Here is a 15,260-nt window from a genome sequence, read left to right as displayed (position 1 = left end):
CAGGTTGCATTAACCACACAAGGCCATGACTATGAGCCATAGACAGGAAAAGTACACACATCTGAAGTGTTGGCAGCTACACTTCACGCATCTACAACGCCTCAAAAAGACAGACTGGGCAGTTCTCAGCTACAAGCTAAGACTACCAGTTCAAAGGCACGACGACTAAAGGTGAGACACATGTAAACCCAGTGAGGAGCAGCTGCAGCCTGTCTCAGCAGTGGCCTGCTACAAACCACACAGGCCAGAGCCTCAGGGCTCTCAGGCTGGCTGGTGCGGGCTCAGCATGCTCACCAGACTTTGAAAGGAGTTCCAGAAACCAGAGAACAGGACAGCGAAGACAACTTCCTGACTCATCAGGACCTTAAAATGGAAGAGGTTCGCTAAACTAACTCTCTCAGGTTCACCCAGTTAAAATTAAACTCGGGTAACTAGGTGTGGTGGCACACAGCTGTAATCCCAGCACCCTGGGAGGCAGAGGCAGGCAGATCTCAGTGAATTCAAGGCCAGCCTGGTCTACAAAGTCTACAAAGTGAGTCTAGGACAGACAAGGCAAAACCCTGTATCAAAAAACCAAATTAAAAAAAGAAAGAAAGAGAAACAAAAAGTAAACTCAAGTGGTTAACTCCTAGTTTTACTCAAAACACCAGCCTGGCAGAATACTGAGAGACATCACTGGCTACAGATGTGACTCAGCTGGTACAGTGCTTGCCTGGCATGCAGAAAGCCCTGGGTTCAGGCCCGGCACAGCATAAAAACAAGCATGGAGGGCTGGAGAGATGGTTCAGTGGTTAAGAGCACTGTCAGCTCTTCCAAAAGACCTGGGTTCAAGTCCCAGCGCCCACATAGCAGCTCACAACTGTCAGTAACGCCAATTCCAAGGGATCTTACACCTTCACACTAATGCACATAAAATAAAAATGAAATTTAAAAACAAGACAAATAAAAACAAAACAAACAAACAAAAAAAAACAAGCAAGGAGGCTTAGTCATTGGTATTCAGGAGGCCAAGGCAAGAGGAGGATTTTGAGGCTGAGGCTGTCCTAAGATACACAGTGGGTTCTAGGTCAGCATGGACTACAAAGTAAGACTGTCTCTCTCTCTCACACACACACACACACACACAAAAACAAAACAAATGCCTACGACCAGTAACAGAAAGAATTTACAGAGAAGATAGGAAAGACACCAGAGACACTGGAAACTGCAGAGACCCCTAACCATGCTAGGCCCAGGATGTAAAGTATAAACTTGCCAGAAACACCCCTAGAGAGGAGGCACCCCCAGACCCCTTCCCCACTAAGGACCAGTTAGGAAGTGGTCTTCCCAGGACTCCGTCACAGTGCTCAGCTACTCAGGTCACTGCAGCCACGGTCCATAAAGACCAGCTACTGCCCAAGTTGGCAGCAGACCTTGGTGTCACTGACATAGTGGTTTTATGAGGCATGCAGAACTCAAGCACTAAGGGGCGGAAGAGGCACCCACCAGATTTCCAAGGGAAGCTGGGCAATGCACACCATGGATTCGCTGTGAGTGGCCTGAGAGCGTGACTCATGAAGCTGTAAGGGTGAGGCTGATGATGCAAGAGGCCGCAGACGTGAGTACCCAGAGCGGGGACTCTGACGGCGTTCCAGGCAGTGAGCCATAGAGGCCATGCGGCTGCACCCAGCATGGTCACAGGAGCCGGGCTGCTTAAGCCCTTCGGAGCTCAGCTGCTATCATCCCGAGCCTTCGAAGATGGATGTGGGACTATGGAATGTTAATGCTGACCTTCCCCTTGCTTTGGTCTGGTCCATCCTTCCTTTTGGATGGGAGTGTTTATGACACTGGCCACTGGAAGTACATCATTTGTTTTCCGGTTTTAACGGGGCTAGCAGCTAAGAGTCTGCCTTGAGTCTCAGGGCCTCAGGAGTGTCCGGACTCTTGAACAGGGGCTGAACACACTCTGCACTATATGCCGACTGTGGCCTTCGGCGGCTAGGGACGGGGTGTTAACAGTACGGCCCTCAACTGTCTCCTATTCAAGGTCTGATCCCCAGCTTGTGATACTATTCTTTGTGCTGGGAACATCAGGAGGTGGGGCCCGGTGGGAGGAAGCAGGTTACTGGCAATGTGTCCTAGAATGGTATTTTGTTCGTGTCTGCTTTCCTCTCCCCCGCCTTCTCTATTGCTCTTTCTCCTGCTTCCTGGCCACCAGGACGTGAACAAGCTCCTCTGCCACAAGCTCCCGCTACCATGGACTAAAACTTTTAAACCCATGAGCCGAAATAAATCTCTCAGTTATCTGTGCCCATGACAAATGGCCGACACAGCTATTGGTAAGGATGATGCAAGCACTTCCTGGTGACTCTGGTCTCAGTAAATTCTCACAACCACCCTCTCAGCTGTACACTAATGCCATCTTATAGTTAAGGAAACAGAGAAACGGGGGTTGGAAAACTTGATCAAAGCCACATAGTCCAAAATTTAAAAAGCTAGAATCTAAGTTCCAGGGCCTAGGCCATTAACTGTGAATACCCAGACTACAAAAGCAAGGGACGGAGAAGCTTCCCTACAGACGTTTCTGTCTGTCTGTCTGTCTATGAAGGTATGTGTGTCTATGCAGCTGGAGAGACACCACAAGGAAGGGAAGAGAACCGAGGGCAGCTTCAGGATAGGCCCAGAGGACAGCATGAGGACGCCACAAACCCTCCCTAATCTCAAGTGTGGACTGTAATACAGTAGAGCAAACTCTCAAGGGAAGGGAGACGTTCCAGGTGGTGAGAGCCTCAAGCAGAGAGGAACAGTGAGCTGCACAGGGAGACTGGGCCCAGGTCCAGCAACACGCAGAGGAGCAGACAGCATTACCTGCAAAGCAGAGGTTTCACTTCATGAAAGACCCTGTCTAGCAGAAAACTGTCAGGACAGACACCCTGGCATCAGTCACTGGAGAAAGACAGAGAGCTTACAGTCTCAAGGTGTGTTCGGCAAGAGCCAATCCTGAAGGCAGATGATGAAGCATGAGTTGCTGTGGTATTTCTATGAGCGCAACCAAAACCATTTGCAGGCTACACAGGTTTTGCAAAAGCCCCTCCTGAAGACTGATTTTTAAAAATTATTTATTCATTAATAAATAATAAATTATTAACTAATAACTTATTAATTAAATATTTTTAAAAGATCATTTATTTAATTTTATGTGCATTAGTGTGAAGGTTCCGTATTTCTTGGAATTGGCATTATAGACAGTTGTGAGCTGCCATGTGTGCCGGGAATTGAACCCAGGTCCTTTGGAAGAGCAGGCAGTGCTCTTAACCATTGAGCCATCTCTCCAGCCTCTGAAGACTGATTTTTAAACACCTGTTTTAACATTCTGCCTAAACACCCTCCCCAAGCAGAGCTGCCGCAAGTTCCCACACACTGTATTTGATGGTATTACTGCTAAGCCATGGAACAGCACCCAGCAGACTGGAAAGGTGTTTGGTGCCAGCAGCCCAAATGGTGGTAAGGACGGGACTCAAATGGGCTGTTCTACCCAGAAACACAAGCACAATGGGGCCTCTCTCCTCTCACTTCTACCGTTGGCTGTAAGCAGCACACGGGACAGGAGTCAGCAGGCGTGTCCGTACTGGGGCCTGAAGCCCGTGTAAGTACATAAGCCAATGTGAGAGCAAGACACCTGCATGCTTGCCAAGGGCCTGCTCAAGGAGAGTAAACTCATTAACAAAGGACTCGCTGCAAAAGACGACAGGTGAGTTTTAAGCTTGGGGGTGGGGTTGTTTTCCCAACCCCCAACGCTTTTTCTTGGCAAGGTGAGCTTTTCAACAAGAAGTCAGACCTCAAAAGCAGTGCCTGAACAGCAAAGAACTGAGTCTTCCCCACAGGTAAGTAAGGGAAACGCACATCCGAGAAAGCCGGACACAGATGAGAACCAGGGCCAAACGTGTTAAAGGATACGGTCTGTACCAGGAAACAACGTTCTTCCGGTCAACAGCTCAGCCATGATGCAGCCCACGGACCAAATATCCACTAGAACAGTAATGAGAACACAAGCATAGGCATGGTTTCTATTCAGTCACGACCACAAACTGGATTCTAATTGGGAGTGAATGATTTGAATAAACATTTAAGATACCCAAAGGTTCAACAGTCACTTTTTTATAGAAATAAATAAGCTTATTAAAACTGTCACACAATGAAGGGCTCCATAGGTCATACAAATCAGAATATAGTTAAAATAAGCAGAATAAGCAACTCACTATGGGGAAAAACTTTTTTACTGGTAAAGTCACAGATCCTCCCAGGAAACACTGGGGTGTTAAGATTCGAGTCCACTCTCCTCTGGTAGAGGTACAGGGAGAATGACACAGAAACCTTAAGAAGGAAGGCCCCGATTGCCAGCATCTGAACGCCATGCTGAAGAGCCCCCCTCCCGTGTGTGGGTCAGGCCTGGACAGGCGACCGGAGCAGCACCTGTCTGGTTGTAGTGCATCCAGTTGAGCATGATCTCAGGAGCCCGGTACCACCTGGTAGCCACGTAGCCTGTCATCTCATCATCGGTGTGCCGAGCCAGCCCAAAATCCAGGATCTGCGGGTGAGAGCAGAGATCAAGCACATGGGCAGCAAGTCCTGCCACCTCATGACAAAGAAAACAGGGTCTTCCTTTAGAATGCAAGGCCAACGCACTCCAACAACTTTAAAAACAAAGCTGCCAGCAGCCGGGAGTGGTGGTGCACACCTTTGATCCCAGCACTGAGGAGGCGGAGGTGGAGGCTGAGGAAGAAGCAGGCGGGTATCTGTGAGTTCGAGGCCAGCCTGGTCTACAAAATCCAGGCCAGCCAGGGCTCTGTTACAAAGAGAAACCCTGTCTTGAAAAACCAAATAAAATAAAGTAAAAATAAAAACAAAGCTGCCAGCAAAGCACATAGTCCCCCACCAGGAATTTACTCCAGAACAGAAACACGGCCACACAGGTCTGCACAGGGATGTCCAAGACAGTTTAGATCCCAAACTAGAACAGTGGCAAGTGTTCTAACAGGGAGACGGGTTACAGGTGCTGTTCACTTGTGAAACAGAATACAGCTGAGCAGCAGAATGAGAACACCGAAGCACAGCGCACAGAAGAAAAATATAACACAGGGTCACGCGATTCCACTTTTAGAAAATACTACACAACATTAATCCAGTGTCACAAATCATCGACGGCTGCCTGCATCAGGGTGAAGGATGAGGGGTGAGGTTACTAGGAGGGACACTTGGACCCTTTTTAAGCTATGGAGATTACTATGTCAGAACTGTAGTAACATGGACGTTGAAACCCTACAAAGACGTAAGTTTAAAATCATGTATTCCACTGGTTTTTGTTTTTTCACTTTTAATGGTATGTGTATGGGTGTTTTGCCTGCATGTCTATCTGTGCACCAAGAGTATACAGCATCCACGGGGAAAAAACTGAGCATCAGATCCTCTAGATTCCGAAGGTTGTGGCCACCATGCGGGTGCTGAGAAAGGAGCCATCTCTCCAGCCACCTGCATGTTTTTTCAAAATTCATTTTTAAAAATGTAATGTTACTGACTTACTTTTACAGATGGCTAATTCACTTAATGACCTTATTTGGATCATTCTGAGTTTAGAAAGCAATTTAACAATGAGTGTTCCAGAAATGCATAATTGACATTTAGGCTACAATACCCCTTTATTACAATTAACACGCTATATCTCGAATTTAACTTTCTTTAAGGAATGAAAACAAGATACCAAAATCTACTTCCAAGGTCATTTAAACAGCATGCTTAGCCTGGTCCAACAGACTGATATTCCCTAAGGACAAATGCCTTTTCAGATACAAAGTCATGGCTTATAAATCATTTTCTCTAAGTCTGGCTGGCCAGCTCAGGAATGCTCAAGGGGAAGCAGACAGTTCCGTCTCTCTCTTTTACCTTCAGCTCACAGTCTTCGTTCACAGCTAGGTTGCTGGGCTTTAGGTCCTAGGAGAGAAGCAGAGAGAACAGGATCAACCTGATGATGCCCTCGAGTGCCTGCCTGCGCGTGCTGAGGGTGCAGACCCATGGAAGGCCTCAGAGAGATGGGCAGACCTCCAAGCTATAGTCAGTCTCCGAGCCAAATCAACCTCGAGCAGGCAACACAGCAAGTGCTCCTCTACCCGACTACAGACAGCAAGGTTTCAGCTAGTCACTAGTTCAATAGCTACAGGCCAAGGCTGAGATCTCTGAAAGAGGCCGCCCACACTTCCCAAGTAATTACCACCTAAGGCACATACGTACCCTGTGAATTATGTCAGCTGAGTGTATATACTGCAAAAAAGAAGAAAGTCAGTTGAATGAAGGCATCTTCAGCTTCTCAGAGCCACATCTTAGAGCCGGCTGGGCTCCCTCAGCCCATGAGCCTGGCTCTCGCTCACAGTGGGTCGTTACACTCACTATAATCCCCCTCCCCCTCCTGGAGTTGTCAACCTGTCTTCTTTCTTGCCGATGACCACAGTGAGAGTTCTGTGTGCTAATATCAAAGGTGGTTTAGCTCTAAAGCAGCTTACTGCCCGTCCCACAATTCAATTAGCTTCCATGGAGAAACCTCAGCCCCATCTCACTGCTCAACCCTGGATGGCCTGACACTCGTTACAGCCCACACTGCCCTCCTTTCTCTGCCTCTCAAGTCTGGGGTGGGGACAAAAAGGCCAGCCTAGGCTGGAGGAGCATTTTAAAACCTTAGTACCGCACTGATCAGGATGCTAACTTTTCAACGTGGCTACACCTCCCCCGAATGTTCAGACTAAAGAGTCAAGGGAAAGGACGATACAACATTTGCTTTGTAGTAAAGTGTGGCCTGAGAAATACAAGAGCGGCAGGGTCAGCTGAGTCCGTCACTCTACATTTTTCATAAGACAGTTCTGAGTCCTTACTAGAAGGAAAGGAGAACTCGCGCCCAGAACCTACCTTCAGCCCACGGAGGATCTGGTATATGAGGAACTGCACGTGGTCATCCGTGAGCTTCTGGCACTTCACGATGTTGTTCAGGTCTGCCCCCATGAGGTGAGTCACCAGGTACCTAGAGACGGGGACGGGGAGAGTTACACCCCGCCACGACAGCCCAAACCTCAGCTTTGTCCCTGCAAGCTCGTCTCACCACCTTTAGACCTATTCCTACGTGCTACGTCCTTTCCTAGGTTCCATAAAGAAAGCTGCAGTGAGGAGAAAACGGCAAGCATGGGGGACCAGAAAGATGCACATGTAGGTTGGTTCCTTTCTCTTTGTCTTGCCTTTCCTAAGACAGTCTTGCGCAGCCCAGGCCACTCCATGCTTAGGCAAAGATGACCCTGAGTTTCTGATTCCTGCTTCTGCTTCCTGAATGCAAGGGTGATGGCCTGTGCCACTATGGTAGTCTGAATGAGAATGGTCCCCACAGGTTCATATATTTGAATGTTTGGTCCAAAGTTACCGGAACTGTCTGGGAAGGATTGGGTTTACTCCCTAGTTTTATGTCAATTTGACACAGCTTCAGTCATCAGGAGAGGGGGAGCCTCAGCTGAGACAATGCCTCCATAAGATCCGCCTGCAGCACATTGTCTTAATTGCTGGTTGATTGGGAGGCACAGCTCACCACGGGTGGTACCGTCCCCGAGCTGGTCATTCTGGGTTCTAGAAGAACGCAGGCTGAGCAGGCCACAGGGGTCAAGCCAGTGAGCAGCACCCTCCGAGGCCTCTGCTTCATCTTCTGCCTCCACTGGGAGTGAAATGAGCCCTTCCCTCCCCAACCTGCTTTTGGTTATGGTGCTTCGTCACAGCAGTAATAACCCCACTAGGCTAAGAGGTGTTGACTTGTAAGGGAGGGGGCTGTATAGGTTTCCAAAGCCCAAATTAGGCTCAGCACCCCCATGTTAATCAATGAAACCTCTAAAACTGTAAGCAAGCTCCCAATTAAAAGCTTTCCTCAGTAAGTTGCCATGGTCCTGGTGTCTCTTCACAGCAACAAAACAGGCTGGAGATCAAGTCCAGGGCCTCAGGAATGCCAGGCAGGTGCTCTTGACCCACAGCCCCAGCCCCTTTCAGTTTTCTTATTTTGCAGGAAATACACAGCATAACTAATTGTATGCCCATAATACAAGACAGTGTGCTTGCAAGCCCCTCATCTTCTTACCTCATTTAAATCTTCTAGGCTGTATGTCTTAAAATAGCCATGTCCTTAGATTTTCAGAGTGTAATATTTTTTCAGGAATGGCTAGCAAAAAGCTGTAGTTTGTTGGGGATAACCTTGCTGAGTTTAAAGAAGCAGGACAAGGCAGTCCAGCGCTTCCCACAGCTGTGGTATTATTAACCCTGTTTTTACGTGGTGAGGAGTGACTGTGTTCAGGTCCAGCAGGCTCGCCGCAGCCATGGTTCCTGCAGCACACCGTGCGCGACCACCAAGAGCAGAGTGTAGCTGCAGGCAGAGCCCGTAAGGGAGGGCAGGTGCTGCTCCTGTTACATGGAAGACCTGTTACATGAAGATTTGGCCTAGTTGTGACTCTAAAGTGAGATTTTAGCCGTCTTCCTAAAAATTGTGTGTTTATACTGCTTTAAAGAAAAGTGAGCTCTACATGCAATCTAAAGAGTAAATGAAGAGGCTGGAAAAATGGCTCAGCAGTGAAACTGCTTCTGCTCTCCAGTGGCCCTCAATTCAGTTTCCAGAACCCATGTTAGTGGCTCACAACTGCCCGTAATTTCAGCTCCAGAGGACCCAATGTCTTTTTCTAGCTCCTGTGGGCACTGTACGCATGTGCGCGCGCATGCACTCATCCTCTATCAGCAATTAAAATAATTCTTACAAAATAAAGAATAGTCAGGTGTTGACGGCGCACGCTTTTGATCCCTGAACTCCGGGGCAGAAGCAGGTGGATCTCTGAGCCTGAGGTCAGCCTGGTCTACAGAGTGAAGTTCTATGACACCAGGGCTACACGGAGAAACCCCATCCACAAAAACAAAGAGTAAATTAGACTCTTTGAAGTGTTTTCATCAAGGTAGTTTGATTTGAGTGAGGTTCCAAGCCCCAAAAGCATATGATCAAAGGCAGCTGCCGGGTGCGATGACCTTCGGGCCACGCTCCGGACCCACACTGTGGAAGCAGAGAACTGACCCCTGCAAGCTGTCCTCTGGCCTCCATATGCACGCTGTGGCACGAACGTTCACTTATGTGCACACATAACAGTTTACAGATGTCACAACAACCAAGGGCACCTTATCCCTAGATAATTTCCTTTAATGAAGAAAGACTCAAGAACAGAACACTATCCCCGCCTCAACCCAGTCATTTATTTTTGGTATCTTGTGCGTTTGAAGCACACACTCTTTTTTTGTTTGTTTGTTTTGAGACAGGGTGTAGCCTTGGCTATCCTGGACTTGCTTTGTAGACCAGGCTGGCCTCGAACTCACAGAGATCTGCCCGCCTCTGACTCTCTGAGTGCGGGGATTAAAGGTGTGCGGTACTGCACCCTACTGAGGCAAACAGTCTTAAACTGAGGTACACCCAGTCTGGAGCTTCTGAGACAGGGCCTCAGTGTTGACCTGGGCTGGCTGTAAACTGCACATTCTACCTCACCCTCCAGAGTGCTGGGAGTAGAGGCACGCAACACAACACCTGCTCCAGGAACTGTAGATTTTTAACCCCCAACTGGCATATAATCTGATAAACATGAGAGCACTGAGTAGGGCTACTGAGATGACTCAATCCCTAGGACCCAGGTGAATGGGAAGAACCACCCCCCAAAGTTGTCTTCTGACCTCCGTGTATGCATCAGAGGACACATGCATCTGCTACCAAACACATATTATGAACACACAGGCACACTGAACGGTTAGAATACACTGCCCCTGTGTAACTCAGTACCTTTCCTATCCCGCACCAGTACCGTAAAAGCAAAATGGACAATCCAAAGGGTCACCACTGGAGAGCCGTACGTCTCTACAGTAATGGATGCTGGCAAGGGTACGTAATGACATCTGCGAAGACACGCTTGACGTTATCACTGGACCAAACAGTAAATTCTTAAAATAAATTAAGGAAGGCTGGAGCGCACTGCAGTTGGAAAGCTATCTAATACCTCATCTTTACAACATTGAGATTATAAGCTGAAGGCCAAAAAGGCAACTTTACGACCCGATTCCAATCTTGCTTCTTGCTTGAGACAGTGGTGTCCTCTAAAATTAAGTCTCTCACATGTCCCCAGTGAGACAAGTCAGCGAGACACACTGGATGAGCACAAGGTGGGACTCAGGATTGGTGATTTTCTAGACTGTGCTCTGTTCCAGCGCCTCCTTTACTAAGTCCTGCTTCGGTGGTACCAATGCTCAAGATTCCCACCATCCCATGCCTTCTGAAAACATGAAACAATGAAGGCTCTAAACAAAAACCTCTTATTATGACCTGCTGTGCCCACCACTGTGGGCTCTATCCAAAAACAATTAGGAAAAGGAAGAACACCTCTCCAGATTTAAACTGGGCTTAAACAGCAGCAGCCACCAACGGTCCTCACCACAGGAAGTCACAGATTCCTTCCGGTCCCTGCCTCAGTAACCTCTGACCTCACTGGCTACTTTCTTATTGGCTCTGAGCTGCACACTGCGTTTCCTGCTCTAGCTCTGACACAGCATGTAGTCTTCTGCCTCAGGACCTTTGCACTCTGCCTGGGTCGTGTTTCTCCTTGATAACTATGGATTGATCTCCTTTCCAACTAAAAAATATGCTATTATTTATTAGTAATGTATTAGCGGACAGCTTCATGGACCCTGTCCTCTCTACCTGTATGAGAGCTCTGGGGATTGAGGCCAGGTCAGGATATAAAGCAAATGCCTTTACCCTGAGCCCTCTTCATTGCCTTCTTCCTTGAAATTTTGCAGAAATTCCACGCCCTCAAGAAGGCCTATCCTTTACCATTCTATCTGAAGCCAGGTCACTCCTCGGGCTTACACTGGAACCTCAGGGATAAGTGGACCTCAAGCATCCAGAGCGGTGTCTGGCCCACAAGGGCACTAAGATGGACGACTTAGGACAACTCAGAGCAGTACTGATAAGACAGGGTACTGGAGTGTCTTACAGGAAATGTGCATGCTCAGGCTCTTATCTGGCATGGACACAGAGACCAGAGTGCTCAATAGGGAGGGACAGAAGAACCACCCACTAGCCAAGCTGGGGTCTAACCAGCTTACTTCATAACACACCATTCTCCTATGAAGCACAGATTACTAGGTATCCTCTCTGTTACTGGCACCCAGCCTAGACTCACTATTCTGACACACCGCCCAGGGTGGAGGAGATGCACAGTGCCAAGCATGCCGTCCAACCACTACCGCCCCCACAAGTCCACAAGGACAGCAGGAGGGCGGCCACCCCGTGTGCAGGGTCGGGCTGGCAGGACGCAGCAGTGGCGTTCAGTCCAGATGAGGGGACGGCAGGTGAAACGCCACGATGGAGCTGATCGGAGCAAGGGGACCTCAAGCAACTTGGGACAGTTTTACTTTTGGTGTCTTGTATAGAACACAGGTACTGGTCATGACCTTGGACATGTAAGAGGAAATGACAACCAGTGCTCCCAGGAGGAGGAAGTCTTGTTCAGGTTCATAGACAACGAAGGCTTCAATCTGTTTCCTCACTTGACGATCAGTGCCGTGTCGGGTGACAACCTTTACGCTCAAGCCCTCTGTGAGCTGTGCGATGCTACCATAATCCCAGCTAACACCACAGACTATGCAGGTTCCAGTCACCTGAGTAGGCCATGTTTGTTTTGTTGAGACAGGATCTACGTAGCCCTGGCAGTCCCAGAACTTGCTATGTGGACTGATCTCTACATTTCTACACTCATTTCTTCCACAAATAATACCTGCAGGCAGGTCTGCTACTGCTCTAAATGCTAACAACTCAAGAAAGAAGGAAAGCACAACACTTTAACAGAGCTTACAAGGCAAAAAGGAAAACAGAACTTTGTGGTGACAACATTTGCAAAGAACCACACAGAGTAAGGAACAGGCAGTGCCTCAGTACCCCAGCTCAGCCAGGGCGAGCTCATCTTATCCGAAGACTCTCGTACGGGACTGAAGGGAAACAAAAGCCAATCAGCAAGTGCTACGAGAGGAGAGCAGGCAGAGGCTGTCTGTATTAGGAAAAGAAACAGGACAGAGAGACAGAGGTGGGAAGTGAGTTACACGAGGTCAGAGAGTACACAGAGCCAGGTCACGCTTGGCTTCTGCTAACTACCACACTGCACAAGATGCGGTCATTTAAATTTCCTTTTGTCGCATCAATAATGTCAGCTCAATGACTAGAGACTATGCATGCCTGGTATCTTCCTCAAGGGTGAGAACTGTGTCTGGCAGAGGCAGATATCCAAACCCTGAATAAAATCAGTAAATGCAAACCCAGAAGTGTTCACTGACTTGACGCCTTAGCTCTAGGTAAGTCACCCAGCCTGTGCAAACTCACTAGGGACTGCCCTTTCCTCAGGTACAAGGCCAGCCTGGCGATCAGCTGCTCGCTGCTTTCAGCAGAATGAGGGCTGCTGAGTACCCTGCACCTTCCAGATCACAGTAGAATGCAAGACCCCCGTGTCTCCTCAAGAACAAGCAGAGGGCTGGGTGTGGCTAAGCTAGTGGAGGTACAGCCCTTACCTGCCATCAGGAAGCCCACAGCTGTCTGCCCAGCACTGCATAAGCTAGGTATGGTGGATCATGCCTGTTATCCCGACATGGGGAGGAGAGGCAGGAGAATCTGGAGTTCAAGGTGATTCTTGGTTAGAGTAAACTTGAAGCCACCCTGGGATACATGAAATACCATCACAAAAATAAACTAATAAATAAAGAGTAAAGATGCAGAGTCAGGCAGATCTCTGTGAACTCCAGGTTGGCCAGGAATACAGAGTGAAACCCTGTCTCGAATAAATGAATGAAACAAAAAAGAAAAGAAAGGAGAAAAGTAAGAAAAAAAAAAAAAAAAGGCTGTAAAACAGAAAGCGACTTGACTTGTTTCCACTTAACCCGCGACAGGTCAGTTCTCCTGAAAACTGAGGCAACTTCTCCTCACACCTCCCCTGCCCACTTAGGTTAGGCAGCTTGGTTAAGAATGCCGGGAGGCCACGGGACAGTGCTGGTGCACACTTAGTCCCAGCAGACCTCTGAGCTCAGGGCCAACCTGATCGACAGAGTGAATCCAGGACAGCCAGGGCTACACAGAGAAACCCTGCTTTGAAAGACAAAACAAAACAACTTACACCTTCAAATAGACATTGGCCTTCATGAAGGCCTTTTCAGTGTAGGAAAAAAAAGTCCATTTTTCATTGCAGGATGCTCAATTAAACCAAAATACAACACTTGCTGGTCCACAAAAAAATTTTTTTCTGTCAAAGTCTATTCTCACCAGAAATCTTAGGTTAAAACTCAGACACAGCTCCAATGTTTTTCAGAGTAACTCACAGAAACACCGCAGTAGCACTTGTTCCTCATTTGATCACACCACATCCTCTTTCCAAGCACAGCCCGCAGCAGGGCTCCGTGCCTACGCTCAGCTGTGTGTGCAGCGCCTGTTCTGGTTGACGCGGCCTGCTGCTCTTACTGCAGGCTCTTCCTGCTTGCTCCAAAACCCTCACTTGCAGGGTCAGGCTCCTACACGGGGCAAACTGCCTGTCCTCCTGCCGCGTGTGTTCTCACCAGGTTCGGCTGGGGGGAACCTGCTGCTGCCTCTCCTCTCCTGTTCCACCTTCAGCACTCATTTCTCACTGTTTTATCCCTTTTCTACAAACATAATACAGGAGCCAAATGTGTTTGCCTGCTTGTTTTGTGGGAAAAGAGTAAATGGTGCTGACGCATAGCCCAAACAAAGAGCGGAGAGAAGCTGGCTGCACTGGAAGGGTCACCTGTGAAGTTGACACTATGGACGGTGAGTGACGACCCCACACAACCTGTGTCAACGGCTTCCTTTCCAAGGGGTGCTCTCGGAACAGTGAAACCTCTAAGTGCAAAGCTTAGGTCATTAGGGACGAGGCTTTGAAAACTGTGGAGTCCTGGATCTCCTTCCTTTTGCTTCCTGCCAACAGCACCAGCAAGCAAAGAATTAGGTGCTCCTGCTCCGCTTGCCTTTCCCTAGTGGTTTCTTTTATACTAACACTCCCAACCACCGCTACCTGGCCCCTCTACCAGAGGCCTAAAAGCCACGGGCCCACCTGACTACGACCTGGAACCTTTACAACCAGAAGGCGAAAGAACCCTTTTTCTCTTTACATAAGGTAATTTCTTCAGTTACGTTGTCACAGAGAAAGAAAGCTGACTAATACAGAAAGCTACGGAAGAGCAATAACTACCTACAATTCTGTTTGGCTTTTACAATGAACATGCTTTACACGTTTCTTCTCTTACAGCACAGTGTGTCTCTGGAGTGGGGTGAGGGCTGTTCCTTTTGATAAACACCCTGAAAAAAGCACTAGTTAAGGGAGAAGGTTGTACTCGGGTCACAGTTTCAGTGTACAGGTCATCACAGCAGTCACAGAAACAGGAGCCCGAGACAGCTGCCTCCACTGTGCCAGCAAGGAGGCAGAGAAGAATCAGATGACTCATCAGCTTGCTTTTCTGTCCTACACAGCCCAGATATCCTGCCCAAGGAATAGTCCCAGCCAGTTTATATGGCTCTTCACACACCAAGTAACAGTCAAGACAATCAATCCCCCAAGGCAAGCTCAGAGGCCCCGATCCTAGATGCTGTCAAGGTGGTAATACAGGATGTTAATCGGATACTAGGAAAGCTACGGCGTGGGAGGCTGGGCGCACACAGGGCGCCTGCTGGAGTCCGTCTGGCTGTCACCTGTGTGCCACTCAGCCTGGGAGGGCATGAGTGAGCAACGGGGCAAGCCTTTGAGCGATCAGAAGAGTGGCCCCATCTGAGGCACGCTCTACATCCGGCACTTCCCAGGACTTACAGGTAGAACTTCCTGTATCCTGCTCGTCTCCAGCCCAGGTGCTCCCAGTGCTGACTGGCTCACTAACAACACATCTACGTATCAGCGCCTCCCCGCCTCCCCACCTCCCCACCTCCTCTCTCCTGACCCTCTACTTCTGGCTCCTGGGACTTCCAGGCTCTGCTTTCCAGGAGGCAGCAGATCAGAAGAAGTCTATTCCAACATGTAGGGCCTGCCATCGGCTCCGTACAAAAACTCAGTATTTCAAGTACCAGCATGTGGCCTCAGCATCGCCTCCCCATCCATGAGGGATCAAGGAGGGAAACGCCTATGTGACTGGCATTTTAGGAA

General features: G+C 48.7%; 1 protein-coding gene across 4 annotated transcripts in view; it reads right to left on the bottom strand.

Annotated features, from left to right (window-relative positions):
* Mapk14 (mitogen-activated protein kinase 14) overlaps positions 1-15,260 on the bottom strand; it is a 55,496-nt gene that overhangs the window by 16,702 nt on the left and 23,534 nt on the right. For all 4 annotated transcript variants that reach the window (XM_021633438.2, XM_021633436.2, XM_021633435.2 and 1 more), the window contains 5 exons: positions 6,934-7,045; positions 6,265-6,294; positions 5,920-5,967; positions 4,453-4,567; positions 3,937-4,008 (listed from right to left, as the gene is read on the bottom strand). In XM_021633438.2, the coding sequence (XP_021489113.1) occupies positions 3,937-4,008; positions 4,453-4,567; positions 5,920-5,967; positions 6,265-6,294; positions 6,934-7,045 (377 nt within the window). The remainder of the gene's footprint in view (positions 1-3,936; positions 4,009-4,452; positions 4,568-5,919; positions 5,968-6,264; positions 6,295-6,933; positions 7,046-15,260) is intronic.

The sequence above is a fragment of the Meriones unguiculatus genome, chromosome 16 (assembly GCF_030254825.1).
Source record: "Meriones unguiculatus strain TT.TT164.6M chromosome 16, Bangor_MerUng_6.1, whole genome shotgun sequence".
Taxonomy (NCBI): domain Eukaryota; kingdom Metazoa; phylum Chordata; class Mammalia; order Rodentia; family Muridae; genus Meriones; species Meriones unguiculatus.
Note: the sequence above shows the minus strand (reverse complement) of the source record. Positions and strands in the feature narration are given on the sequence as shown.